We start from the raw sequence: 27,893 nt of genomic DNA on the forward strand, positions 1-27,893 counted from the left end.
CCCTCTGTTTCTACCTTCCTTCATCAGGCACATTGTAAGTCCCTTACATACTTAAACATGTTATTAGTTAAGTGCAGAAGATATTGACATTAGGTTGAGGTCATTTGGGGGGGAGGGGGAACTAGTGAAGTGGGATTTTTGAATGTAGTATGTGAAAGAAGTACTGGCCAAAATGAAACACTGAAAAGACAGAGCCCCAAAGACCTTGTGTTTGCATCACCCTGCATACAGGCAAAGCCAGACACTGGCAAACCTGTTTTTGCAGCAGTCTGACTGAGCCACATATTGTGAGATGAGAAACAGAATCCCACAACATCCACCACTCATAAATCATTCTTTAAAGATCAAGGTGGCTCACTTTAATAACCACAAAAGTTGGTCACTATTTAACATGACATTCTAAAAAAAGTCACAGGATTCATATTATAGCAATTTACAAGTGGATGGTATACATTTAGATATAGAGGTAGAAGTTCACCATTACAATATTCCACTAATACAGATTACCAAATTCAAGGCACAAAATTGTTTTCAAAAAAATACTGTAAAAGTGTCATTTTCTGTTCTACAATGTGAATACAGCTTTTTTTTTTTTAATATAAAAGTTTTTACATCCTTTCCAATCTCCAACATTCAAGTTGCATTCAGCATTTTAAGTCTGCATTAGTTGGCATTAGATTCCAAATTTAATATTTTTCTTCTCCTAGGTGGTTTGCATTGCAATTTAGGTAGGAGTTCAGGTAAAGAGATCAGAGTCATTACACAACTCTGGAGGGTCTCTGAAGACACTTGCACATGAAATATAGGGGACAGAAGTAGTTGAGCTTACATCTCTGCAATCATAAACAGAAATGAGAGTTTTAAAAAAATTAATGACTTTGATGGGGTGGGGGTAAGCCATAGACTACATTTTAGGAATGAGACATATTCTGTTTAACCAGTCTAAGACGTTCATAAAACAATTTTTTCTTTTAAATTGGGGAAGATTTAGCATTCAATATATGCCATTGTCACATAGACTTTCATTAAAATTTAACTGTTCCCACACAGGCTGGGTGAACCCCACAACACCCACCATAGGAAAGATAACAGTTGCTGAAACAATTGCACCTGCTATTTGGAACAGCCATCTTAGGAACAAATCTTACATAGTTTCTCTCTACAAAACAGTAGCAAGACTAACATTACTGTACACTGAGTAAAATTCCAGAAGGGCAAGGGTGACCACTACATTTTATAAATTCACTTTGCCTGTCGCAATTTCCAAGAACTCTAAATTACTTTATATACAGTATATAAAAACATTGATTTTTATGTTCACTATACAAGTATAAGATCCAAGAGAATGCCACAATAAAATGTTTACAATTGCATTAGCTAAATGCAAGTGCACTTCACCATTTCAGTCATGTATTTTGATCATAATTCAGCTACAAATCAGTCCACTATGAAAGGTTAAATTCCATTTTTTGCTTCATTGTTGTTTGTGGCCTGTTTTCGTTGAGCAATGAAAGGGTACATGCACTTGTCTGCTCCCAAGAATCGGTACATGCACACAACTGCTTCAAAAGGCAGGATACTAAAGGAGGGGGAAACAAACATTTTATGTGCATTTTAAATGACAGTTCATGAAGATTACAGATAAAGCACAGGTTTTTAAAGATACACATATCAAACCCAGAACAACTGTCAAAGACATAAACAGAAAATGATCAAAAGTAACAGGTAGTTGTAAATAGAGAGACCATAATATTTTTGCTTTAGAAAAGATATACTTAACTCTTGGAAAGTAAACCAAACTCTGATACAAAGTCAGTCTTTTGCTTTGTTTTTTTTTTTTTAAGTATGAGCTCTTTTGGAACAGTTAAGCACCATCTTTTCATTTATATAAATTGCTGTGAACTTTTGTTAAAAGTATAAGATAAAAGTAAAGGACTATACTGTATAACTGTTAGATATAGGGCAAAAGAAGGAGATTAGAAATTTCTCCAGTGTCACTCAGGGCACAATCCTAACCAGGTCTACTCAGAAGTAAGTCCTATTTTGTTCAATGGGGCTTACTCTCAGGAAAGTGTGGTTAGGATTGCAGCCTCAATCTCTATTTTCACTGTTAAAGTTTATATTCCAACTTGCATATGAACTTTATTGAATTAGGGTGCTACTGTTGAGTCTGATGCAGCTTTTAAGAACTATTTTGAAGTACAGACTTTCAAGGACCACAGGAACCAAATGAGAGAGATGTTGGCAAGTGATCTACAGTGGGGGGGGGGGGGGTCTTAAAATTCTTACTTTAAGACTAGGGCCTTAGTAGGCAAAAAGGAAAATCCTATTTTCCTCCCATGTTTATGGAGTTTGGCTACAAGTTATACACATGACCTATATAGATTAAACAAACAGTTCCTCTAGTCCAGCTCTCTCCAATGCCTAACCCACAGGCCAGATCCAGGGTTTGAGAGAATCCTCCCCATACCGCAACCGGTGCTTACCATTCTGGCATGCCATGGCTCTCCATGTCCCCATATCAGGATGACACGATGCTCTGGGAAGTCACGACTGCCCACTGGGGCACTGCACCATAGATACGACTGCCCAGAGCATCGCACTGTCCCGATATGGAGACATGGAGAGCCATGGCACGCCAGAATGGTAAGCATGTGTCACGCTGGGAAAGGCATTCCCAGTGCACAGCGGTCTCCAGTTTGGAGACTGCTGCTCTAGTCAGAAAAGTACTTCTTGAATGAATCACCTCCTTATGGCACACTATATTCACAAAGCAATGAGCTGGTCTGTGATAGGATTTGATGCATGAAAACGCCTGCTTTATGGTAATTTCAAATCCTCATGCTTCTTCCAAATCCAGTGCTTCCCAAGAGTAGCTTTCACTGATCCTTACAGTGCTAATGCAGCCTGAGTAAAGCTCTTGTTTCTCCTTTTGGAAGGAACATGGCTGCAACGAACACTTGCCCATTGCCCAGAAATCCCATGCATGTGAAAGCATTTACTAAGAGGAAGTCCTGTAGACATGTCCTCATGTCAGCATTATTTGAATGCTCCAACTGTGCTCATACAACACAACAAAAACTTTACAGGTCTGATGGACACCAGGCTTGCAGATTTGCACTGAGTGTGGACATTCATAAAACAAAAAGGAGTTCCTGTAGAGAGCCCCGAGTTTGGTTCTCCTCCAATGCAAGATCCAAGTGATTTTAGGGCTTACAATCTGTGCCAATTTAGGCTGTCAAATTCTCTGCCACTAGATACTCCTAACCCAATGGAAGTCCTCAAAACTAGTATGACAAGGGAACATCCAACTGCATTTTTTTAAGTGGGAGAGGAGGTTTAAAAGGTAAAAGTGCTTTCGGCCCCAACTAGGAGCTGCTGGTTTTATTTGTTCAATATTTCTCACAAATAAAAGGAAAGATTCATGCACAAGTCCTAAAAGGTACAGTGCTCCTACAAAATAGTCCATTTAGCTGTGAAAAGTGAACATTTTAAATGCTAGTCAGTATTTCCAGAGTTGTTACCTTTTCATGAAGGTGACCATATACATCAGGCGAGGTGTACAGATCATAGGCTGGTCTGTAAGTATAGCTCTCATAGCTTGCTTTACACAGTAATCTGGTTTCAGAGGTGGAAGGAATGGTTCAATTTCTTTTCTGGGGTAAAAAAATGCATAAAACTTAAAAATATGCTCACAAATATGTATGCATAATCCAGTCAATCAAGGTTAAGAGTAGTCTTATTTAAAACCAACAGGTTTTTAATGAGATATTTCAGTGGACAACCAACTCATTAAAATAGACTTACAGTGCAATCCTATCCACATCTCTTCAGCCTTTCATGACTTTCATACTATGTTTGTAAAGGATTGCAACCTTAGTGTTTAACTTTGGATGGATCATGCTATTAAGATCCAAACAATTACAGTTGGCCCTTGTTACCCACAGAGATTTCATTCCAGGAACCCTCCATGGAGAAGGAAATCCATGGATATTGAAACCCGCAGATTTCAGCCTCCACCAAGCCTTCGAACCCAATTGGAGCCATGCTTCCCTGGGCCTCAGAATGCCGCATAAGGCATAAGAAAATCACTTCATCAATAAAGTGTTTCAGCAGTACTCAATAGGGTTATGAGTGTTATCCTTTTTCCTAGGTAAGGTGGTAAAAATCAGGCTAGACTTCTTACCTAATTCTGCAGCCTCTGAACATGCCTGTATCTACAAGGTACGGGCAGACCAGTGTTGTTTTAATACCATCTTTTTCAGCTGCCTTCAGTTCATGGCTTAGAGATTCATGAAAACCCACAACTCCAAATTTACTGGCACAATAATCCTAAATTGGTAAAAGAGAAAACAAGCAAACATGAGAATATTCCAAAGATAGTGTCAAAACAGTTTACTTTTTTCTTATGTCCTTATACAGCTTGAGCCTGTTTCTCCATGGATTTTTCATCCATGGATCTGGCTCAAAGTGGGTCCCCTGGACCCACACAGAGCCAGATATGGTTCAACCTGGACCCTCCAGAAGCTGGGGAGCTGTGCTCTTAGAGGCCTTAAAAAGGCTTTTCAGTATTGGCTGCTCAGAACACCTTCTAGAGGTGAGTGGAGGGTTAAAGGTGCCTTAAACTGCAGGTTTCATTACCTGCAGTTTTTGGTATCTGCAGGGGCTCCAGGAATGGAACCCTTATAGAAAGCGAGGTAGTGTGATGAAAGCCACAAAGACAGTTAACATGTCTTTGATGTTTTGTGTTGAAATATTACCAGATGTCTTTGCCATTGCTCCTATTTTTTAATGAATATAAAAGATTCTTCCTTTAGTAATTTTGACAACACACAGCGCATGAGACAAATAAACCATGAGAGTGAGAAAAATAATGGGCAAGTTCAATGTGACCACATTCTGACCCCCGTCCCACGCTGGGTGACCCAACACCGGTCTCCTTGGCTCCGCACCCACTCAAATGTGGGCGCAGAGCTGAGGAGACCCATTGCCGTTGGCTGCTGCCTCCCCGAGGTGAGGGAGCAAAAAACGCTTTTCCCTTGAGGAGACCTCCAGCGGTATCCTGGTGTCCACAGAATCCAGCGGTCGCCATTTTGATGCTGCTGGAGCTGTGGATGCTGGGAGGCTTAGACAATCAAAAAGATGTAAATGAGTTATTGTTGGTAGTCTGAAAAGTGCAGCAAGATTAGAGACAATGACCCATGGCTGCTCAATTGTGGCCACCTTAAACAGGAAAAAAGAAAAACAACTGAAACTGAAGATTACAAGTTCACAAGCATGACATAGAGAGAAGGAATTCTTAAGTGCTGTGTTTCTGGTGGCAAAGAAAGTCACCAGCACTGACTGGATGGCACAGTCAGCCAGGCTAAGGGACCACCTGACCAGACCAACTGTCTGAACCTTCCAGTACTGATGAACTGGCAGAGATTCCTCTCAACTGGAGGAGGAGCTGCTGCCAGTAAGCTGGGGGGGAGGGGTATGCAGGATTTGGTGGCCTCCCAGCAACCTGGCAGATGGCACTGTGGGACAGGTGTGTGAAGAGAATGGTTCAAGTGTCAAGATTCTATATTGCTGAGCATTTCAGAAAGAATGAGCAATGTTCCCCAAAGTGATAATTTCTAGGAAGCAAAACAAAGAGAAATGCTACCTGTAGTATATTAAAATTCCTTTCAACTTAATTCAATGTGGTACTTTTTAACAGAATGTAGAGCCATGCTTGAGGTGTTACCTTCCAAATATCTGAAAATCTTTCCTCGAGTGGCCTATATGTTAACTTTTGTATGGTAACTTTAACAACATAAACTACTTTGATCCACATGGGGAGTTTCAACAAACTCAACAAACCTCCACTCCAGCAGTGCTGAACAGTCCTAGGGAGCTTGCAACTGTCACAATGTGCCCGTGATTCAGTTCCAGCATTTTGGGAAGGAATGCTTTAGTGGTCTAGAATATAGAAAGCAAGAGTGTTACGAATCAGTCATTCATTGCACCAGTCCATCAGCCCAAAGTCAAAACTACCCTCAGAATTAAATTTTCTACAGAGATGCTTCAGTAAATGTACCAAGTTTGAGTAAAGCAGATACAATCATATCCAAGGTGCCCATTAGATCAGATACAATGGGACTTGCAACAGAACAGTTCTTTTATCACTTTATGCTGTTTTAAGTATTTTGTAAGAAGCCTTAAGCTTTTGGAAATGTGGGGTATAAATGTTTTAAATAAATAAATAATGTCCATCTGCAGGATACTAGTATAACCTGCTCAGGTGTGACTAATCTCTCTCCCCCTACGGTCTGCTGTTGTCCAACTGACAGCACAATCCTAATGTCTTCATGAGCTGGCACAACCATCCCTGTGCTGGCTCAAAGTGTCACAAAAATGCGTAAAGTCAATGGATTTTTATTCATCAAATCAATGCTTAGCACACATCGCACCCAGAATTCCAGCTCCAGAAGCACACAACCCATGCATTCTCCTTCCACAAAACTCTATATTCATTGTTTCTTTGGGCCTTCATGAATGATGGGAACTACATTTTATTAAGATTGTTTCTCTTGCTAGTTAGTAAACACTGACAGGGTGTATATTATCTATAAAGCAGAACAGGCAGTAATTTTATGAATGCAGTCATCGTATTTCACTGTGACATCAGAGGGGCTTCTGTCTTCCACCAAACAGCAACACTTTATCCAAAATAGTTTCAGTTTAGCAACCATTAAAAAGCCAAAAATGGAAGGTGGGAACTTCTTAACTGTACACATACAAGTTGCACTGCATTGACTTCTACTAGTTCTCTACATTTTGCAACATCTTTTGGCAACTTTGCCTGGTGTAGATCTCATGAACTTTAAACGTATGTTAAACATGTGACCATTTAATAATTAACTTTTTAAAAATCAGCTGCATCACTTTTCTATCGTGGCTGTTATCATAAAAACCACAAGTTCTGTCTTCTGGCCTCTTATTCTGCCCAACAGCTGCAACGCATATCCTCTTCATTTCTCACCTAAAAAAAAAATCTAGGTTTGTTATCCTAATTGCTTCTGCTTTGCTCATGAGTTCAAAGCTTTCAGAAAAAAAATAAAATAAAAATGCAGAGCCAGCTTCACTTTACAAAAGCTATGGCTATTTCTTAAGCATAGTAAGCCTGCTTTTAAAATAAATTTCCATGCATTTGTCAGCATTAAAGATTATATTAGTAACCTCCCAGGCCTCCATCATGAAGTCTGATTTAATGAGCAATTATACACCAGATTTAAAATATATATGAGCCAGCTTTTGAAAATGATTAGTATCAAAGTTGAATTTGATATTGCAGAAAGATAGTTCACACTATTTTGCCCAAATTCTTGACACTGTTAGAATATTCTAGATCAGGGGTGCTAGGAGGACTCCTGGACTTAACCCCTCCCACAAGTATGATCATATCTTGGTAGTTGATTTCCCATTCTCCCATCAGGTCCTCCCTGGCTCTTAGGGACCCAGGTTGAACTCTCAACCCAGCCTTGTTTAGTGCATGGGTGAAATATCGAGCAACACTGTGCATAGAGGGTGGGTGTAAGTAACTCAAACTCAAAAGAACTGTGAGTTCAAGTTGCAATTTCACACTTGGCTCACTTCTCCAAGTCACTAGTTTGTGCTAGTAGCTTCCAAGACCCTGCCCCCCCCCCAAAGTACCTTTACTTTCCACAGCTTTAGATTACCAGGCAGCTTCTGGTTTTGTAGAATTTTCAGCTGAGCAAGGCTGAAGGATCAAACACTAGCTCCCCCTCTGACTCACACAAGCTGAGTAGGCAGCAAAGAGCCCTTTCATTCCTTTCTCCTGAAACATGAGTGAGAGACTTTGGAGGAGACTGCCGCTTAGAAGGCACCTCAGCTGCTCACTAGCATTTCCCAGTATCTTGGCTTGTGCACAAGACAAGATGCCCTCTGACAAGATAGCAGAAAAGCCCAAAGAGAAACAGGCTCTACCATGGCCTCGCTGTTCACATAGGAGAGAGAGGGCCTGAAAAACTCATTACTTGGGCAAAAGCTGCTAGATACATAATGGATGGGGGAAGGGCCTTGGATCAGGAGCTATGTGGGAAACAGATGGAAACCCTTTGTTGGACAGATGTGGCTCCTGGGACTCAAGCTGCTTGTCCCTACTCTAGCTTATTTTCAGGTCTATAGAAAAGCTTCACAGAAAATATCTAGCTGAACAGCTCTAAGTACAAGCCAAAAATATATCTTTAAAAATGAATGTTTGCTGGTTGTTTTTTAGAAGCCTAACATAATCAAAATTACAAAGACTAACTTGGAAAATACAAAACATAAGTTCGTCTCCACAGACACAGCTCCTGCCATAATCTCATCCTATGACACCTGGCTATGCCTCCATGGAGTAATTTGGGATTCCACCAACTGAAATCCATTTGTAAGATTCAGGCATGTATAATTACAGCAGTCACTTTGCACCTGCCATGTGCTTGCAGGAAGTGACAATGTGCGAAAACTGCATTTCTGCCAAAGTTATTGTATCTATAAATGGAAAAAAAAAGTAGGACAATTTTACACATCAGTGCTGCATAATTAAGGATTCGCATTCATACTGATACTGGAAGTTTGTTTCATTGTTTAAGATTAAGAAACGACTTACGTACACACTATATTCTGAAAGCATACGAGCTGGTGATTTTTTTCTTTAACTTAAACCAGTGCCATATGAGTTTTGCTCATTGGGTAATTGATGGCCTGAACAGTTTTAGTTTTATACTTTATGTACAAAAAGACTACAGCTGACTCAATCTAATTCCATTCTTATGGCGTCTCTGCATTTTCCAATTGGAGATGTCAGAACAGTTTTGCTCCAATGATTTTCACATGGTCTTGTACTGCATTTTTGCCTGCAGGTGTTAAAATGACTAACCCACATCTTTGAACATAACACAAGAGGTTTTCACTGGGCAGCTGGTGGATGATGGAAGATTAACATGTCTCCCAATCTCCATTTCTTGCCTCAGTTGTTGATTACCAGAAAGATGGTTGCAGAATCAGCCTGGTTTTGTTTTGTTTTTTTGCCTTCATTCTATGCCAAATCTGATTCATAGTGTGCTTTAACACAGCAGTCAGTTTGTTGTACCAAATATCAACCCAAATTCTAGGCCAAAAAATATGCTTGAAAAGTTATGATATGCCCATGCAAATTATGCTTTCATACCTCCCCAAATAATGTAAATTTGAATATTTTGTTCTTTTAAAATAGGAAGCAAGACCATTACAGGTTAGTCCTTAGTATCCATGAGGGATCCATTCCCAGGCCCCTCCCCACAGATACTGAACTCATGGATATTGAGATCTGGGGGGGGGGGGCACAGAGGACCTTCAGATACAGCCAAAGTGGCATCTGTGGTGCAGGAAGGTTGTGTGCTGTCTTCCCATGCCTCAGAGAGGAGCTTCCGGTTTCTCTAGTTTGAACCCTAGATTTGGTACTATTACTATGTAGTATATATAGTATATACTATATATAGTATACTATATATACTATAGTAAATACTATGTAGTGTATATACTATGTAGTATAGTATAGTATAGGCTGTGCAGCATGGCCTTTCCCAGTTTGGAGAGACACTTGGCCAACAGTATGAGGCAAAGAGGCAAAGAAGGAAGGCCCATAGCCAGGGAGACAGACCAGGGACAGACTGCACTTGCTCCCGGTGTGGAAGGGATTGTCACTCCCGGATTGGCCTTTTCAGCCACACTAGACGCTGTTCCAGAACCACCATTCGGAGTGCAATACCATAGTCTTTTGAGACTGAAGGTTGCCAACGACTATGTAGTATGCTCTTTCTATACTGTAGCAGTCAAGATTCACCATATACTGAGGCAAGATTCACCATAGTCATTTAGCTGGACAATGGATTGTCAAGGCAGGTATCTACAAGTGTCTTCCCCAGTCACATGATGCATCTCTGCAAGGCACAGCACCCCCTTCCCCAAAATACCAACAACAACTATAGTTAAGTGTCCAGGCGTCAATTCTCCTATAGCAAATGTGTCTTCCCCTCTATTAAAATTGGTGGCAATTCACAGACTTCTTGGCCCTCAGCTTGAGGGAAAGAGCACCAGTTTCCAACTCTTCTTCATGCTCTCTATTTTACAGCATATCCTTGTGTGCCATCCAGAACAAGATGGGAAATGTCACATGTTCGTGGTAGTATGGTGCAAGTTGGGGGGAGAACACATTTTATTGTACTATAAGCTGTAGCCGCATTAATCTGTCTAAAGTACAGTGAGTAAAGTATGGATACCTGTTAACTGGTCTTTAAAAAAAGGAGGCCATGGAACAGTGCAGTGCAAGTTTGGAACTGGAAACATTTGAAACAGAAGACCAGGAAATAAGTATGGTAGTAACAATTGTGCAACACCTGCAGCTTGCAGCCCATCATGATGTGAAAGTCATGTCTTTAGTAATACTAATTTGTACTTACAGAAAAGGTAGGAAAAAAAAAAAAGACAGAAGTTTGCAAGCCTCTGCCTTCACTGTGTTAACTAGCTCCTTTGCACCACTCTAACAAGCACAAAAGAACTGGTTCAACTGGTCTGACAGCCATGAAGGAATTCCCTTGATATATATGCAGCAGTTACAGTACTTTCCATTACTCTAGAATAGAAGAACTCCATATGCTATGCCCCCCCCCCCAGTGCCAAGTTGTGGTTTCCTTGACACACAAGTTCTTTTCTCAAACTGGACACAGTTGCTGTACATCTGCTTAAGTGTTTGTTCTCCATGGGTTTTCATAAAGTGAACATTTCCAATAGAAGGCATAAAGAAAGGGAAAAACAGAACATAACTGAGTAGGGACGGAATTAACTCACACTGAAGTCCTACTTTGTCCAATAAGCCATTTTAGCAAATTCAAGGGTAGCAAGTACAAGTCATGACCCCTTTCTCATAAAGATTTTAAAAGTTTTTAGAAGTGATTGAAAACTGCTCCCCTCACCTCCAGAGGGTGTTTGGAGCCAGAAATCAAATGCCTTATAAGGCAATTAAAAAGTCACTTCCAGTTTTATAGTAAAACCTGAAGTAACCTTTTTTCTCTCACACAGTTATACTGAGGCCTGCAGAGACCGTGGATGGATGCACACAGCTTCTGCAGTCCTCATAACACCCTCTAGAGATGAGGGGAGGACAGCTCCCTCCACTGCCAGAGGGGGCATGCAGGGGTAGGCAGAGGCAGAGGGCTCATCCGGATCCAATACAGGGTTAACTGAAACCACAGTTACAGACCCTGCCAGACTTTGTATCTGGTAACCCTATGCTTAACACCAGTGCATAGTAATATTGTCACAGATCACTTGTAGCCAGTGCTTCTAGCAGCATGAAATCAGCCTAAACAAGTGCCAACATTAGTCCTGTGCTGATGACTTGAACACAGCAGGCTCTGTACAGAAATTCTGAATGAAGCAATGGCAGTGAGCACAATCCAGATGCCCTTTCAACATGTTGATTCTCCCTAAATTTTATCTGATCTGCACAGGGCTGTTGTCAATACTATTCATATAAGTAAACAAAACTATATACTGGTCCCTGCACTGCCTCCTTATCTTAAATTAGTGTTCCACTAGGGTAAGCTTGAGTACTTAATAGGTAAAAAGCTATTACTGTCATTCAGACGCTGAGAGAGCAGTAGGAAAACATGAGACATGTTGCAACCACTTTCTTCAGCAAGTATTTACCATTACACAACAGCTCATTGTCAAAGGAAAAGGCTCTTTGAGGACATGAACTTTAGCTTTCCTTAAGGATGAGGCAGCCACAGAAGTCTCCTCAAGGTATGGGAACATTTGTTCCCTTACCTCGGGGCTGCAGTGAGGCTGCACCGGTGCTAGAAAGTTGGATATTCAATTTTCCAGCACCGGTGCAGCCACACTGTGGCCCTGAGATAAGAGAACAAATGTTTCCTTGCCTTAAGGAGGCCTCTGTGACTGCCCAACCACCATAAGATGTAGCGCATACCCTATTGGCATGGTGGCACCAGCACTGGAAAATTGGATAGGATTGCGCCCTTAGTTAACTATACATTACTTAGAGTGCTTTTAACAAAAGCAGATTTTATAAATCAAATATCTGGTAGAATATTGGCTCACAGGCAACAAGTGATTAACTACTCTTTATTCAGCAAGAACAGATGTATGGAAAGACTATGTCATTTAAGAAATTCTTCTCCTGAGCACTTGTAGTGGCTAAATAAGGGTGAAGAGAACTCAACAATTCATCTACTAATGCTCCCTTTGTTACCCAAGATATTATCCTCCATCTAGATACAACATCCTACAAATACAGCAACAATACATGAAGATAAGGGTTTTGTAGAATTTGCTGTAATAAAAGCAATGCTTACAACAGGTAATAACTACTAGTTAACATTTGTCAACAAACTCTTTGTGGAAACATGGATTCATATTCAAACACTCAAATGGTGACAGGGCAGGACAGAGAAAGGAGAACAGAAACTTGTTTAATGATCTCAGAAAACCGGGAATATGTTGACAAAATTCTTTTGGAGTTTCTAGGAACTAGACTAACAAGTGAGTTGTTGTCTTGCTTATCCTTACAGGAATGAGTTGTTCAAATATTTCCTTTAGTAAGGGATAAACAAACATCAGGTTTTGATTGTCACAGCCATTTGTCTGACACAGAATGTTAACCCCCTGCCCAAAGATGAAGTCAAAGGTTAGAATGATGAAGGGGGGTTTTGTACAAGATTCTGCTGCAGTCTGGTGAGTTTTGAGCCCAGTCTGGCTTAAAGTTTGATAGCCAGCAGCACAATCTTCAGGTAGATCTTTCCGCAGATGCCTCCAGCATTTCAGTTTTTAGTTTATATGGGACCCCTGCTAGTTTGTTGGGTGCACTCCTGATTCACAGGTGATAACCTAAAATGCATGCAATCATCCCTTTCAGTTGCATACTATAGGACAAGATCCATAGCAGCAAGCAAGCTGCCATGACAAATCTTATCACTGAGAAATGCTGGTAAGATTTAGGAAACCAGCCTATTTATATGATCTGGCACCAGTAGTTTAAATTACATACCCACAAGGAACCAAACACAGAAAAAGGAATTCAAAAAGAACTGATTTTTCAACAATCTGGCCTCAAAACATATACTTATCAGCAGGAAGCTCCAAATGGTCTAGCCATTGCTTTAATTTCATTTAGAAAATAAACTAACCTTTATGGTTTATTTTTGGTATAGAATCTAAACAGCCAAGCCCCACTAAAGGAATCACCTTTTGTTTTACACAGTTGCTCATTATTCACTGGGAATTTCCTAGCACCTCAATCCTAAGTTCCACTTACTAATGTGTCCCATTTCAAACTGTGAGAATTCTTCACCTCTCCATTTGATCAGCACCCGAACCACTTCCCATTTGTTTATGGAATAAATGAATAATGCGAATATCTGTACATTTTCACACAACACAAACTCACCTTTCATTACTTTCAGTTATCCGCACCTTCTTCTTTAGGCATACTGTTTTAGTGGATTCACAGAGAAGTATATTACACCACTACTACAAACAGTTCTATGAAAGAGATCCTACTTTCATAACACTGCCACTTCTGAAGTCCTGGTCTCAGAAGTGAAGAAGACTCAGTATACTGGTCTTAACCAAATCATGTCCATCCTCTGGACATGTCAGAGGATAAGCATGTGGATAGGCTAGGGTCTGGAAACTGAAAATAATTTGTGCAGCACAATCTAATAATGTTTCATTGAAGTAAGTGTTTCCATTGAGTTTAATTGGACTTATTTCTAAGTGTGCCTAGGACTGCACCCAAGAGTGTTCTGTGCAAATCTAGATAAATTTAACAACAATAAATTTAAGCATACCTTTCCTTCAAATAGAGACAGAAGATCAGACAGCAAAAAGTAGGATTAGTTGTTCTTCAGAAATGTACACAAAGAGTAGACTACCCAAAGTACATCAAGAGGATTTACAATATTAATATCTTATTTTTTCTTATATCACCACAACTGTCAAAGCAAATTCAGTTTTGCACTAGAAACCCATTTTAAGAAGATAGCCATTTGCTATATAGCAGCAGAAATTCCAGCTTAATGAGCACAATAACATTTCTGCTCAAGAAATACAAATGTGCTTTGTAGTACCAAGGACCTGAACAAAAAAAAAAAAAAAAAAAGCTAAGATAGTTTGGATGCTTGAAGCAGCTCATATAAATCAGGAGAGAATGTGACAAGTTAAAGAGACACTGGCATGCAAAACAAAACAAAAACCCTAGCTATACTGTGATTTATCAAGACCTTGCCAAATTGGAGATGCATTAGGGTAAGTTCCCCTCCCATGTTATGCCACATGGCACACCACTTTCATTCCCAGTTACCCTGCAGTGAACATCATTGTAAATCCAGGTGCATTATGGAATGCCAATACATCTCTCAGAAAGTGTCCCTTAAAACTGAAGCCTGGGACAGAGTGCATTTCTACTCCATATTCTAAGATGAAACAATCTAGAAAAAATGTTATGCTGCAACCTAGTTTCTCTTTTATATAAGATTAGATCCAAACTATAGACAGCATTCTAAGAAAGTAAAGATTTCAATTTTGCATACGTTGTTATGGTCAAACTGTAGCTTTGTGACAATAGTAGCTTTCCTCTCAAGGCAAATGAAAAGTTTTCCGGGGGGGGGGGCGGATGCTCATAGGGACTATACCATCAAGGCAGTCATTGAATGTCTGGATGCCTTTTCCCTTTGCCACATCGAGTTCCCTGCCCCTGCACTGTATAGGATGGAAAGATCCCACGGGTGGGGAATTTTTAAAAGGCATTTTAAAAGGCCTCTTCCACCAAACTGAAAAACTGTGGTACTCCTGTAAGGCTTGAATAACATAAAGAAAACTCCTGTTCTAGACTGGCTGGATCATTAAGCGCAAGTAATCTTAAAGACTGGATGTAACTTGCAACATTTTCTTTCAAGTCTCACTTGTCTTACTAAACTTCACTGGTTAACACAAATACCCACAATATACTGAGAGAATACTCACAGGCAGGGATGTGCTGGAGTCACTGTGCCCAAGTTGCAAGTTGCCAGCTCCAACTTGGGAGTCATAATGGCAGTCGTTGCAACTCAACCTGAACTGCTTATAGGGTCATTTTGAGTCATGAGAAAAGCGCAAGTCAGGCGCAGTGAAAAAAAGTTAGCTCGCATGCACACACGTGAAACTGATTCGCAAGCACACATTAGAGTCAAGACTCATTTTCGAGTCACATCCAAGTCAGTTACATTCATGACACAAGCTGTGAAAAATCAACATTTTCATGAGTCAAGTCGCCACAAGCCAGAAGTGCTCATCCCCGCTTACAGGTAAGCTCCCTCTACTGAAAATCATCTACTAGGTCTATTTTTAGATTTTTGCACACAAGTCAAACCATCATCTATCAGCTTTGCATTTAGTTTAGCAGTGATACTAATTATAGGCCTTTCTGTATATACCGAATAGTCTGCAATGCTGTTAACATGAATTCTTCCTGGCACGCTCTCAGTTTACTTTGGAGGAAGTAAAAAAGTATGGAAGATATATACATTTCACAGCTATTTTTAACTCATCCTAAATGTAACTATGAAGTAGCAGGCTAGAAGATCAGGAGGATGCCAGAGGATCTCACTATTCCTCCCCATCCCTCCTGCTATTTGCTCTAACTATAGCAGTCCCTGCATCAGTATTAAATAATGGTTAATGCCAACCAGGATTATCTGAATATGATAATTGGTTTGAAGCAAGTTTGCAAGTCATGTCTTGGTTATAAGAGAATCTTGGTAGCATTTATCTTGGTTAGTACCAATGACATCACAAGGCAAACTGTTGCCACATTTCTTCTGCAAAGACAATACAAGTTGGTTGGCCAAAACCAGGCATTTGCAGTCTGTAGGTTCCAAGTGAGCTAGCAATGTTTGACCTCAAGATCTGGGGATGCTGTAACACAGCACCATCATGTTCTCTGATGGTCTCATGTTTTCTGAATGGAGTAGCTGATCTTGAATATCCTACATTTCAAAACCATCCTACAGCTCCAGTCTATGAGAGACTAGAAGAAATATAATTGGGATAATTTTCTCTTCTGAGGTAGCTTGCTGAAATCTTCCTTCTCAGAATGCACATACTTGGGGCCCAATCCTATCCAACTTTCCAGTGTTGTTGCAGCTGTGCCAACAGAGTGTGTACTGCAGTGTTTCTCAAACCGTGGGTTGGGACCCACTAGGTGGGTCACCAGCCAAATTCAGGTGGGTCCCCATTTACTTCAATATTTTATTTTTAATATATTAGGCTTGATGCTCCCATGGGATGTGACTGCATATGGGGAAATGTTACAGACTTGTACTTTTAACAACCTACAATGTATATTCTTTTAACCATGACAGTAAATGGGACTTAATCCTGGATAGGATTGCAGCCTAGGATTGTTAAAAATTTTCCTGCCTGATGATGTCACTTCCAGTCATGACATCACTTCTGGTCGGTCCTGACAGTTTCTCATTCTAAAAAGTGGGTCCCGGTGCTAAATATGTGAGAACCACTGGTGTACTACACCCTGCTTTGGAGGGGCAGTCACAGAGGTCTCCTCAAGGTTCCCTTATCTTTCACTGCTTAATCGGCACTGAAAAGTTGGATAGGATTGGGGTCTTAACCTGCATTGGAATAGTAAAATGAGGCAAGCCAGACATATAATGTGAGATGCAACTGTATATCTCACAAAAGCTTTTGTCAGGCCTTTGTTTTCTTGGACCATTCACTCTGGTTTCCTGTTACCAAAGAAGGTCATGCTGATGGTATTCTCAACAAAGTATCAGAACATGACTGTAGAAAGAAACACACACACTACATAATTTCTCACTATAATGGAACTGACTGGGGTTGATCATGGACTATTGTGTGTATAGAACATGCTAAACACGTGGCCAATGTTTCTGTTCTGTATTTTAGATTCTGCTGCTATTGCAGGTTTCATAATCTAGGTCAGCAATAGTTATCTTGTAGAATCTGCAACAGGTTTCAGTCTCTGCAATAACCAGTGCTTGTTACTTATAAACTGCAAAGACAACTAAGACGCACATATAAAAAGAATGCTGGACAGTTGTTCTCTCATCATGTCACAAGAATAGTGCCCTTTCTTGAGCTAAGCAGAAGACAAGCAAAATTCTGGAACACCAACAAATTCATCACAGTTTCATTTTATCAAGGTCAGCAGACTAGAAAAGCCACAGTGAGTAAAATTGCAAGCAACTCCATCAAACATGGAACATCACGACCAACAGCAAGATTTCGTAAAGGCTGTACCTGACTCTGATGGCTTCCAATTTTACTTTGCTAGCTATGTATACGCTGAAGTGTTTTAGCAAGGAAACTACACTAGTATAAAAATCACATTAAAATCTGAAATCAAGATTGCTATGACAATTGTCTTCAAGGCCAAAAGCAATGCAGTCCAGCTACGACAATCAGGACATAACATTTCTGGACACAATAGAAGAGTAAAATGTGCCCTACATGTGGGGCCTCAGTATCTGTGGGGGATCCATTCTTGGACCCCCTGCTGATACTGAAAATAACAGATAATGAAATCCGCAATCTTTGTACCATTAAGCCCTCCAAAGGGGGCCAGAGTTGTGCTCTAGTCCCCTCCAGAAGGTTTTCAGAAGCCCAAAGAAGCAGCATGTGTCCGCCTGCTTCCTCTGCAGCTTCAGAATGGCTCTCAGAGCCAAAACAAAAAACAAAAAAACACGCTACTTCTGGTTTCCCCCAGTTTCCTTCGGGTACAGGAAACTGGAAGTAACGTTTTTATGCCTTTTAAGGCATTCTGAGGCCCTCCACAGAGCTTTTAAGCATTAAAAGGTATAAAAAGGTCTTAAAATGTATAAAAACATCACTTGTAGTCCTACCAAGTCTGGCTCAATGCGAGTCTAGGGGACCTGTGTTGAGCCAGATCAGTGGATGTAAAATCCGTGGATAAACAGGGTTCACCTGTATTCATAAACACTAAGGGTGACTGTTCATGCTATGTGCAGGTATAGTTCAGTGCTGGTGTAAATATGGGTTTTCATTTTTTTTTTTAAACCCAACCAAGAACGGTTCACATCATGGTGAATCACATAAATGAGTTTTGGGCAAGACACCTGTCAATGACACTGAAATACTGACGTGATCTAGAACTTTGGGATCAAATCCTGTCCAAATTTCCAGGCTGATGCAGCCCCAAAGTAAAGGAACAAATTGAGGGAACAAGTTCATTACTGCCTCACCACCACAGGATGCACACAGGATGTATCCTGCTGTAATGGCTGCATCAGAGCTGGAAAGGTGGATGGGATTGGGCCCTTAGCTGTGTTTCAGTGCCATTGATGTCAATGGGACAAATTAGTAAGTCCCACTGCATTAAATGAAACTTCAACAAGACCATGTCTTTCAGAGTTGAGATCATAACACTTCAGCATACTTGGCTAACCAAGCTGTGGATCAGCAATTTAGTTTGCTGCTTAAGTGTCAAGATGCTGGAATTTTTATGCTAAAAATGGTGTTCCAATTAAACAAAATTAAGTCAGCAGTCATTTCGATCAGTTCCACATATCAAATTGTTCAGATTTTTTCTTCTGATTCATATAATTGTTCATCTGTCTTTGGGCAACCATCAGCCTCTGTAACTTTGGACTGAGAAACAAACTGACAGTATGAGCATTCACAAAAGAAAATTATCGATCTATATACAAATATCCTGACTCACCAATGCCCAGCCCTAACCCCTGGACCTAGAAACATGAAATTCGGGGAGTATATTCCTTCCATGATGTAAGGACTTACTAAGAAGGGATTTTTAGAAATTTGACCTCTGGGGGGATTCCTCAATATCTCTTAGGTCAGATGAGACAGCGACTTAGTTTTTTGCTTACAAAGGTTATCCATACAAATGCTTAAAAACATAATTCAGAATTTCATGCTAATCAACCTCTGAAGGCGAGAATCTAAATTTGGGGGTGAATTACAGAACCCTTCCTATTACTTAGGCTTGGCTGGCTTTTTTCCCTGTGCTACTGCCTGAGAGAGACCTATGGCAACTAAGACCAGGACAGCCCTTTTAACTTAACCCCTTTTAAGTTGGTATGGCAAGGGGTAGTAACAGTAAAATAACAATCATTTTAGTGCTTACTCTGAACATTTCTGGCTCTGAAGTGCATTTCTGGCTCAGTGCAAAGTTCTGCTACCCCAAGATTTTGACAAGCCTTTCTCCTGAGAACTTGTGCTATTGCCAGCCCTTGCTCTGCTTCTCCCTCTGTTCCAGTGAGAGTACAGTTAGGGATGGGCACTGGCTCGAGACTTCTGTAGCACAGTCTAGCTCCCTCACAAGAGGCATTTTCTCTTGACTGTAGTTGCTGAAAATAATAGCTGAGGGTTCCTCAGTTTAAGATGCTATGGCAATTGAGTATTTAAATGTCAATGGGGAGATGGTGGCTCACACTATTGTCCCCATCACAGGCAGACACTGCAAGTAGTCCCAAGGGGAAGTTGATCTGACGAAGTTAAGGAGTGTGTCAAGGTGTCAAAGTTATGCGCCTCATGTGGAAACTTTCTCTCAGGAAGAACATGATGGTCCACTTGTGAGGTAATGTCTCCACTGGGCAATATTCCAAATTCCAACTCCAAATAAGGGACAGAGAGTATCCTGAGTCTGTGGGAAAATTTACTATCCCTGCAGGCCTGAGTAGCGACAACCCTAGAGACTCACAACCAGGATACCAGGCAATACCTGGATATTACCAGGCAATACCCTGATATTGCCAATATCAAAGAGAAGTCCATGGAGTGGTGTGTGACTGTGCCATTCTGACCCCCAAAAACAAAAAGATAGCTGTCATTAATAACACTCTACTTAAGTTGTTCGAAGGGGCAGAAATGGAGTACAGGTCTGTGGACTCAGAGGTGCAAACTGATGACGCGGTCCACTAGCCTGTGGGGTTCCTCAACACCCTCAACCCTCCTGGATTCCCAGCCCACAAGCTTCTCCTCAGTGAGGGCTCCAATAGGAACCTCAGCCTGCTCAAACTCTGCAATGATACCAGGCTGCAAGTGAAGGCCCTCCATAGGAACATCATCAAGGCCTGTACTGGGGGGGGGGGGAGAGGAGTCGATGTTCACACCATGCATACCATCAGAGCACCCCTTCCAGTTCAAGAGGTTGTAGTTCCCCCTCAAGGTATACGTTGCTATGACCATCAACCCATCCCAGAGGAAGGTAGCTTGAGAGAGGACTGCTTCTCACATGGGCGGTTCTATGCTGCCTGCTCCAGAGTGAGCTCACCCAGCAGACTGGTGATCCTAGCACCCAAAGGGAGAACCACTAATGTGTTTTACAAAGTGGTCCTTAAGTACAGAACCAAAGGTCATAGGTGTTTTTGTGATTTTTTTTCACTACAATCTTCTCTTTGTTATTTTGTCATCAAATGTTGTATTTCGAATTTCACTTCATACTTTTTCTACAGCAATGGGCTTTGCTTTATTCAAACTGCATATACTTTTCCTTAATTTATTTTCATTTACTTTTGCGAATACCTTTGCAAAGCATGGGTGCTATGCTATTATAGCACAAAACCAATTCAAAAATACAAAATTAATTTATTAAACAAAAATTGTATATACCCAGCAGTGGTATTATAATGGTCAACTCATTCGATGGAACGATGACTTTCAATAATTACAGGTGCTGCTTCATTACAGAGGGTAGTTATGCTAAATTTCAACTGTTCATTGCAATCAAAAGACAGTTTATTGGACACAAAATGGATCTAAAGTAGTTAAATACTACAGCGAAGCACAAGTATCATGCTAATTTCCCATAAAGAGAAGTTCATAAGACAGCGTCAGTTAAGTACAGGAGTTGTAAGGTGCTACTTAGACTATATAAAACTACAAACCATGGTCTGGGTCAATTTAGTATAACTAACAGTAGTATTGGATTAGTCTTCTGCAAACCAAAAATTAACAAACTGTGACAGCCCCAGAGTGCCTCAAAGGAAAAAAGGAGCTTGAATGTCTTAGAAAACCATCAAAAGGATTTCTAAAACATGGTTTAGTTTTTCCATTGTTATTTTCTAATTTTAAGATTTGTTCAGAACACACACACTGTAAATAACTGTTGATTTAGATGCCCCAAGCATGAACAGCTGGACAGTACAGGATCCTCCCATATTTTAATGACAATGATGTAATAAGTGACAAAACTTCCAAGAACTCTACGTTTTACAATGTTGCCTCAAGCACACCATTAGCAAGTTTTTTTCTCTGTTTATGAATACAAACTGGATGTATAAAACTTCTTGCATGCAATCAAACCTCCAAGTAAATTCTATTTGTAAAATATTTAAGACATGATCCTTTGAATTATGAAACTCATATACACTGAAATTGGCTCTTCCTTCAGATTACTGTCCTCACTCAACAGTATTCAGCACAGAACTTTTCCTATCTTAAGACAAGCATTTATTGAGCCTGTGACTTTCAATTACATACAGTTTTCAAAATATTTTCAACTACAGCAGTGGTTTTCAGACTGGGGCGCTGCAACGCTTCTTTCCCCTTAAGGCTATATAGCGAGCCAGGAAGAAGAGGCGGGGGTAGCGACATGATCCCTAGGATTGCACTGCTCAGGAGGGCTGCAGGGACTGGGATGCACTCACCAGTCCCTGCAGCAGCCTGTTGCGGTTGTGGGAAGCCCTGCGCCAGCGCCTGTAGGGCTCCCCAGCTCGTTAGAAGTGAAAGCGGAGCGATGCGCTCTACTTCCACAAAACAAGAAGTGGAGCGCGATTGCTCCACTTTCACTTTCTGCAGACTGGGAAGCCCTGCAGACGCCCCCAACAGGCTGCTGCAAGGACTGGTGAGTGCTTCCCAGTCCCTGCAGCCCTCCTGAGCGGCATCTTGGGTATCACGCCGCTGCCTCCCCCCGCCCCTGCTGTCTCTCCCCCTCCCCCCTCTATCCCCGCAAGGACTTACAGCGATGCAAACTGTCCTAAAGAGTTTGATAACCACTGAACTACAGATCTGGCACTGTGCATATAGTGCAGCAGGTCTGCAAGGTTATGCAAGTAGATTTTTACAACATTATTCAAGCAAGGTTCAGGGCATAGCCAGGCAGATAGGCAAATCCTAGAAGTATCATGCTTTCCCTTATAATTTATGTTGATCAACACTTTCCAGAAAAACAGAGGAAGGCCATAATTACAATACTTCTTTCTGCAAAGATACATAATCCAGAACACTCTAATGACTAAAGAGGTACCTACTTAGTCTCCTAGAGACTCACAGTGCAATCTTATATACGTTTATGCATGAACAAGTCCCATGTTCAGTGAGGCTTATACCCAGGTAGGTGTGCATAGGATTGTAGATTTATACCAGCGGTCCCCAAACTTACCACAGCTGTGGCACCCTTTGTCCTAAGCACCATCGTGGCAACACCATCATGCAAAATCTCACGTGATCTTAGTCCAGCGAGCCAGGAAGAAGAGGCTATGAGACATGCCTGCGAGTGTGCTGTAGCACATAGTTTGGGAACCTCTGCTTTACACTATTAGCAGAAGGATGCTACAGAGTTTCAAGGTAAGGTTCGTAACTCAGCTGTAGACAGCAAGGTTGAAACAACTGTAAGTAATCTGAGGAGACCATTCAGGGTTTGATGGACCACAGTGTAAGGCAGCTTAATATCTTCAAAAGTTTGTGATAAGTCAGTTGGAGTCAGTTCCAAACAAACTACAATAGACTTCCAATGGGCATTTTAAAAATTCCCATCTTTCTTTTTATAACACATTACACACCATAACACTGCTAAAGAGCCAGCAAGAAGTCCTGCACAAAAGCTAATTGTACCCCCAGTTTAGACATTTGCATAATATTGATGGCACTGTGCAGAAATGATGAGCTTCTGCAAATATATACATTTACATCCAGGAAGGTCCATTGATACATAAACACAACAGCCCTGATCCAGAGATTATTAGACACACTCTGATTGAAATAAATAGGACATGTTAGTTGTGATGATATTATCACATTGCTTTAAGTACAATGAACATTCTTTGAACCAGAGTCACAGGCTGCAGCCTGGTTAAAAAAAAGTACAAGAGTGCAATGTCAGAAACATCTACTTCTTAAAAGGAGGTGCTGCAGATGTTAAATGAAATTTAAGAGAAGAGAAGAACAAAAATTGAGAAAAAAAAAAATATTTACCCAGAAATGTGCATGGCAGTTAACCATCATGGTCCTCTCAATAAGCTCATCTGGACATTCTAGGAGATGATGCCCAGAAACCACACCAGCGTTGTTGACCAGGACGGAGACTTCACCAACCTCCTTGCGGACTCTCTCAGCAGTTGTATATACATTCTCTCTTTTGCTCACATCACAAGTGTACGCATGAACTTGCAAGTTAAAATGAGGTAGCACTTCTTCACCATGCCCAGCTGTTATAGATAACCAGACAAAAGCGCAGAAAAAGTCTAAATATTCTTTGGTTTTTAGATGTCAATCTACCCATTTCAATATCAATTTTTCCCCCCAGGGGCGAAATGTGACAATCTACTATATATCAGTGTAGTCAGAGACCAAACTCCTCAAAATTCATCTTCCATGATGATCTATTGGTCCAGCACAAAAAGTGAAAGGTTAACGTAGTAGAGTTGTCTTTCTTAACTGGTTCTTTCAGTTACAGATTTAGATAAATCAATTAAACTGGAATATGCAATTCCAAGGTCAATGGGAGCGGGAACATGCAGCCCAATTCTGTGCATGCTTATATAGAAAGAAGTCCCATTGGGTTTTGAGTTCTACTGAGATTTACTCCCAAGCAGCCAAAAACAGGACTGCAACCTGAACCTGTTTTAAACCAGAAATAGTCCACCTTAACATAAAAAGGCACACAGGAACAAAAGGAAGTTTAATGAATCAAATTAGAATAAACTACTGTGGTACCATTTGACCAATGCATTGAATAAGTACACAATCTATGCTTGTCTACTCAGAAGTCTCATTGTCTTCAATGGGGCTTACTCTCAGAAAAGTGTGCATAGCATTGCAGCCTAAGAGCCCAATCCTATGTGTGTCTACTCAGAACTAAGTTCCATTATAGTCAATGGGCTTACTCCTAAGTGTGATTAGGATTTCAGCCTAAGTGTATCAAACTATCCTTTCTATAGGATTCCCATTTTCCCTTCCAAAAATGCTTCATTACAATAGGCACTTCACAGAATTCACATTTCACAATCTACAGGGAGACAAATTGCCATTTTGCCAGCCACTCTCTTTTCCCTCTGGTTAGGCTGTTCTAAAGCCAAGTATTTCAAGACCTTCTTTGCCATGTCCATGTATGTAATGGTTCCACAGGAAAGGACTACTGCCTTCTCATCTCTTCCACAATATACAGATCAAGGAAGCAGAGAAGAAGTTCAGAGCTTAACAAAATGTTTGGTCTGCCTTCTCCCTTCCCCACTGGATTTATTTACTTTGATTTCCTAGATTTGTGTGTAGTGTTTGTACTTGAATCTAGGTGCAATTTAAAAAGTGGTGCCTACTCCAACCCCAGAGTTCAAAGCAGATAACCTTCTGTAGCATCTGTCTGTGCCTGGCATTTTTTGAATGAGGTTGCAGCTATCCCTCCTCACATGTGTAAATCTCTGCCTTCATCAAGGACAGGGGTCTCCAAACTGTGGCCCAGGGGTCATATCCGGCCCCACACAGGATTTTATCTGGCCCTCAGCAACTTGTCTTCTTTGTCAAAGCATCTGCTAGTGTTTCGCATTTTTACTCATTATATATCATTTCACAGTTTAAGCACTGCATTATTTCATGGTCACATTTCTCTTTTGTTCTGAATCATATCATACCGATTACAAAAAAGACTTAAGGAAAACTTGCTTAAATTTCATTCATTCATTTAAAAAACTGATATTTTTTTTCAGACTGTGAAAGTGGCTATGATGTGACCCTCATACTGAAAAGTCTGAAAACCCTGGTCAAGGATGATTCCATTCTTCTTGGGGGGGGGGGGGGACTGGAGAATATTTCCAAGAATATTCTTGGATTCTTGGAGAATATTCCAAGAATATTCTTTTAAGATTTTGAATGGTTTTAGCTCAGGAGCCCTTGACTACTAAGGGCATACTGAGATGTTGGAAGATTTATATGAACACATATTGTGTATATGTGTTATATACACAACATCAGCTACTGTCCATCTGCCCCACCATACACAACATCAGCTACTGTCCATCTGCCCCACTCCCCCCAAGCCACCCAGAGAAGACTCCTCTAAAACTTGCTATAAGCATGCTTATAGCATCTCACATTGCCTTGACTAATGCCATCCTTCTGCTTCAAAACAAAGAGAAATCCCTCCTGTTACTAAAGCAAAACCAGTACTCGCATTTAGGGCTTAATCCAGCCATTTTCAACCTTTTTCATCTCAGGGCACACTGACAAGGCGCTAAAATGACCAAGGTACACCCTCTGTTTTTGGACAATTGACAAGCCACTCTGTGCTGCCAATGGGGGGCTCACATCCCCCACTAGTAAATGACCTCCTCTCAAATTCCCATGGTACACCTGGCAACCATTCACGGCATACCAAGGTGCCATGGCACAGTGGTTGAAAATGGCTGGCTTAGGGCCAAATCCTATCCAACTTTCCAGCCCTGGTGTAGCGAGGTGTGCACTGCATCCTGTGGTGGGAGGGTAATTACGGAGGTCTCCCCAAGGTAAGGGAACCTTTTGTTCCATTTGTTCTCTCGCCTAGGGGCTGCACTGCAGCTGCACTGGAAAGTTGGACAGGATCGGGCCCTCACTCTATAACTTCAGGTGCAGCAGGAAGTCTCTGCTTAAGAGCCGGGGATGAGGCCATAGTTTCGGCTGTCGGTCTTCTTGCTGCCCTGGCAAGCGAGGTGGAAGGTTTTCTCTCCCTACTCCCCCGCCAGACTTGAACGTGTGCATGCGCGTTCACGTGTGTTTGTGAGCCACACACACTCCTCTTCACTCGCGGAGCGTGGGGCTCCCCGCTCTCCACGCACCGCCGCCCTCACCTTGCTGGGCAGCAGCAGCAGCAGCAGCAGCTTCCTCGGAGATCTCCCGGTAGATGTGGCGCACCATGCCGGCCGTCTCCTCGTTGCTCTGCGTGTTGATGTCCCACAGCACCAAGCGCGCCCGGCGGCGGGCGAACTCCAGGGCGAAGAGGCGGCCCAGCCCGCTGCCGGCGCCGGTGATGAGGCACACCTGCCCGGCCACGCTCTTCTCCTTGGGGCGCATGAGCCACTTGGCCGCGGCCACCACGAACGCCCAGAGCACCTTGAAGGTGACCACGAAGAACTCCAGCGCGATGTTCATGGCTTCGTGGACGGGGCGCCCTCGAACCAGTGCGCAGTGGCCGGCCGCCTGGGAGCCCCCCGCCCCGAGAGCGCCTCGACAAGTCAGCGAGGAGCCCCGCGCCGGAGCATAGCCAGGCACAGGCACAGGCACAGTCTCAGGCGCGGAGAGAGCCTCCCCTCCCAGTGGCCAAGAGCGCCTGCGGGCACCTGGCTAAGCCTCGGGCTCCTCCGGGCAGGAGACGAAGCGCAGCGCCCGCCACCCTCCGGGACCCCGCAGAGGCCAGCAAGCCAACCCGGAGTTGCGGGAGCCTGGAGAACAACTTTGCGCACGGGCGCCGGTGCCACTGGAAGTCCGCTGCGGCTGGTGGCGCCTTCCAGGCTCTCCTACGCTCTCCCTAAAGGAGCGCTTACGGTGCTGCCGCCGCCTTCCAGCCCTGCGCGGGGGGACGCTGAAGAGGGAGGCAGGCGAGCCCTCGGCCAGCTGCGCGCCCCAGCCCTACCTGCCCCTGCGCCCCGCGGCCGTGCCAGCGCTCAGCACCTCGCCCCGGAAAGTGAGCATGTTCGCGGCGCTCGGTGCTCTATATAGCCCCGGCGAGAGGGAGCCAGGCCCCCCTCCGCCACCCCCAGCATCGCCCAGGCTGCTTCCCAGGCCGGCCCCTCCTCCTCCGCGCCCACTTAGCATTCCTGGGCCTTCCCCCAGCACATTTCCGCCCAGCAGCAGCGCCACCCCGCACTGAATGCAGAGCTCGGGCCGGCCCAGCCGCACACGCGACGCCCCCTCGCGCTGCAACTTGCGCCGCCCAACGCCAGCGCTCGCTTCGCCACTCGGGCAACGACCTCCGGCGTGGAGCTGCAGGGGAAGCCCCATTGAAACCAGTGGCCGGGAATGGGCTGAAAGCACCCGAGAAGCGCCCTGGTGGTGTCTCTCTCAGGGATCGGTGCTTGGTTGCCTGCCCTCCACGCCTGCCTCCACCGGCTTCTCTCCATCTTCATCCACCACAGCCAGCCCGCCGTTCCAGGAGACCGAGGGCCCCATCCTGTCCAACTTTCCAGCTCTGGTGTCGCCCCATGGAAAGGGAACAAATGTTCCCATACCTTAAGAAGGCCCCAGTCACTGCCCCTGCACCACAGGGTGGCACAATCGCATCAATCATATCCAATTTTCCAGTGCCAAGTGCAGCCGTGCCAATGGTACATGCGCGAAACCTGTGGAAGGGACGCATTCACAGATGCCTCCTCAGGGTATGGGAACATTTGTTCTCGTACCTTAGGGCTGCATTGCAACTTCCCCGGTGCTAGAAAGTTGGATAGGATTGGGCCGTAAGGCTGCAATCCTATCTACACTTTCCTGGGAGTAAGCCCCATTGTACTCAGTGGAACTTGCTTCTGAGTAGACATGCATAGGATTGGGCTCTGCCCTCCTTGGCTGACAGCCCCATCCTATGCACAGTTGGATCACAGGTGGCGCCAGAGAGAAAGCGACTCCCATGC

The 27,893-nt window shown here is 42.7% G+C and overlaps 1 protein-coding gene across 1 annotated transcript; it reads right to left on the reverse strand.

The window, feature by feature from the left end:
- Positions 1-349: 349 nt before the first annotated feature.
- RDH10 (retinol dehydrogenase 10) lies at positions 350-26,549 on the reverse strand. Its single transcript, XM_066623680.1, has 6 exons — positions 26,121-26,549; positions 23,278-23,510; positions 5,845-5,943; positions 4,187-4,332; positions 3,525-3,656; positions 350-1,579 (listed from the first exon to the last, which is right to left on the reverse strand). The coding sequence occupies exons 1-6, from the start codon at positions 26,419-26,421 to the stop codon at positions 1,456-1,458; spliced, it is 1,035 nt and encodes a 344-aa protein (XP_066479777.1). The 5' UTR covers positions 26,422-26,549; the 3' UTR covers positions 350-1,455.
- Positions 26,550-27,893: the final 1,344 nt, after the last annotated feature.

The sequence above is a fragment of the Tiliqua scincoides genome, chromosome 4 (assembly GCF_035046505.1).
Source record: "Tiliqua scincoides isolate rTilSci1 chromosome 4, rTilSci1.hap2, whole genome shotgun sequence".
Lineage (NCBI taxonomy): Eukaryota > Metazoa > Chordata > Lepidosauria > Squamata > Scincidae > Tiliqua > Tiliqua scincoides.

What these genes read in the sequence shown, in the direction of transcription:
- RDH10 (XM_066623680.1), bottom strand. Translation starts at nt 26,421, where the DNA reads ATGAACATCGCGCTGGAGTTCTTCGTGGTCACCTTCAAGGTGCTCTGG. An exon ending in TCAGCACTGCTGGAGTGGAG is followed by an intron (nt 4,333 to 5,844) that starts GTTTGTTGAGTT and finishes TTACCAATTTAG; the next exon opens with GATTATTGTGCCAGTAAATT. An exon ending in ATGGTCACCTTCATGAAAAG is followed by an intron (nt 1,580 to 3,524) that starts GTAACAACTCTG and finishes CCCCTCCTTTAG; the next exon opens with TATCCTGCCTTTTGAAGCAG.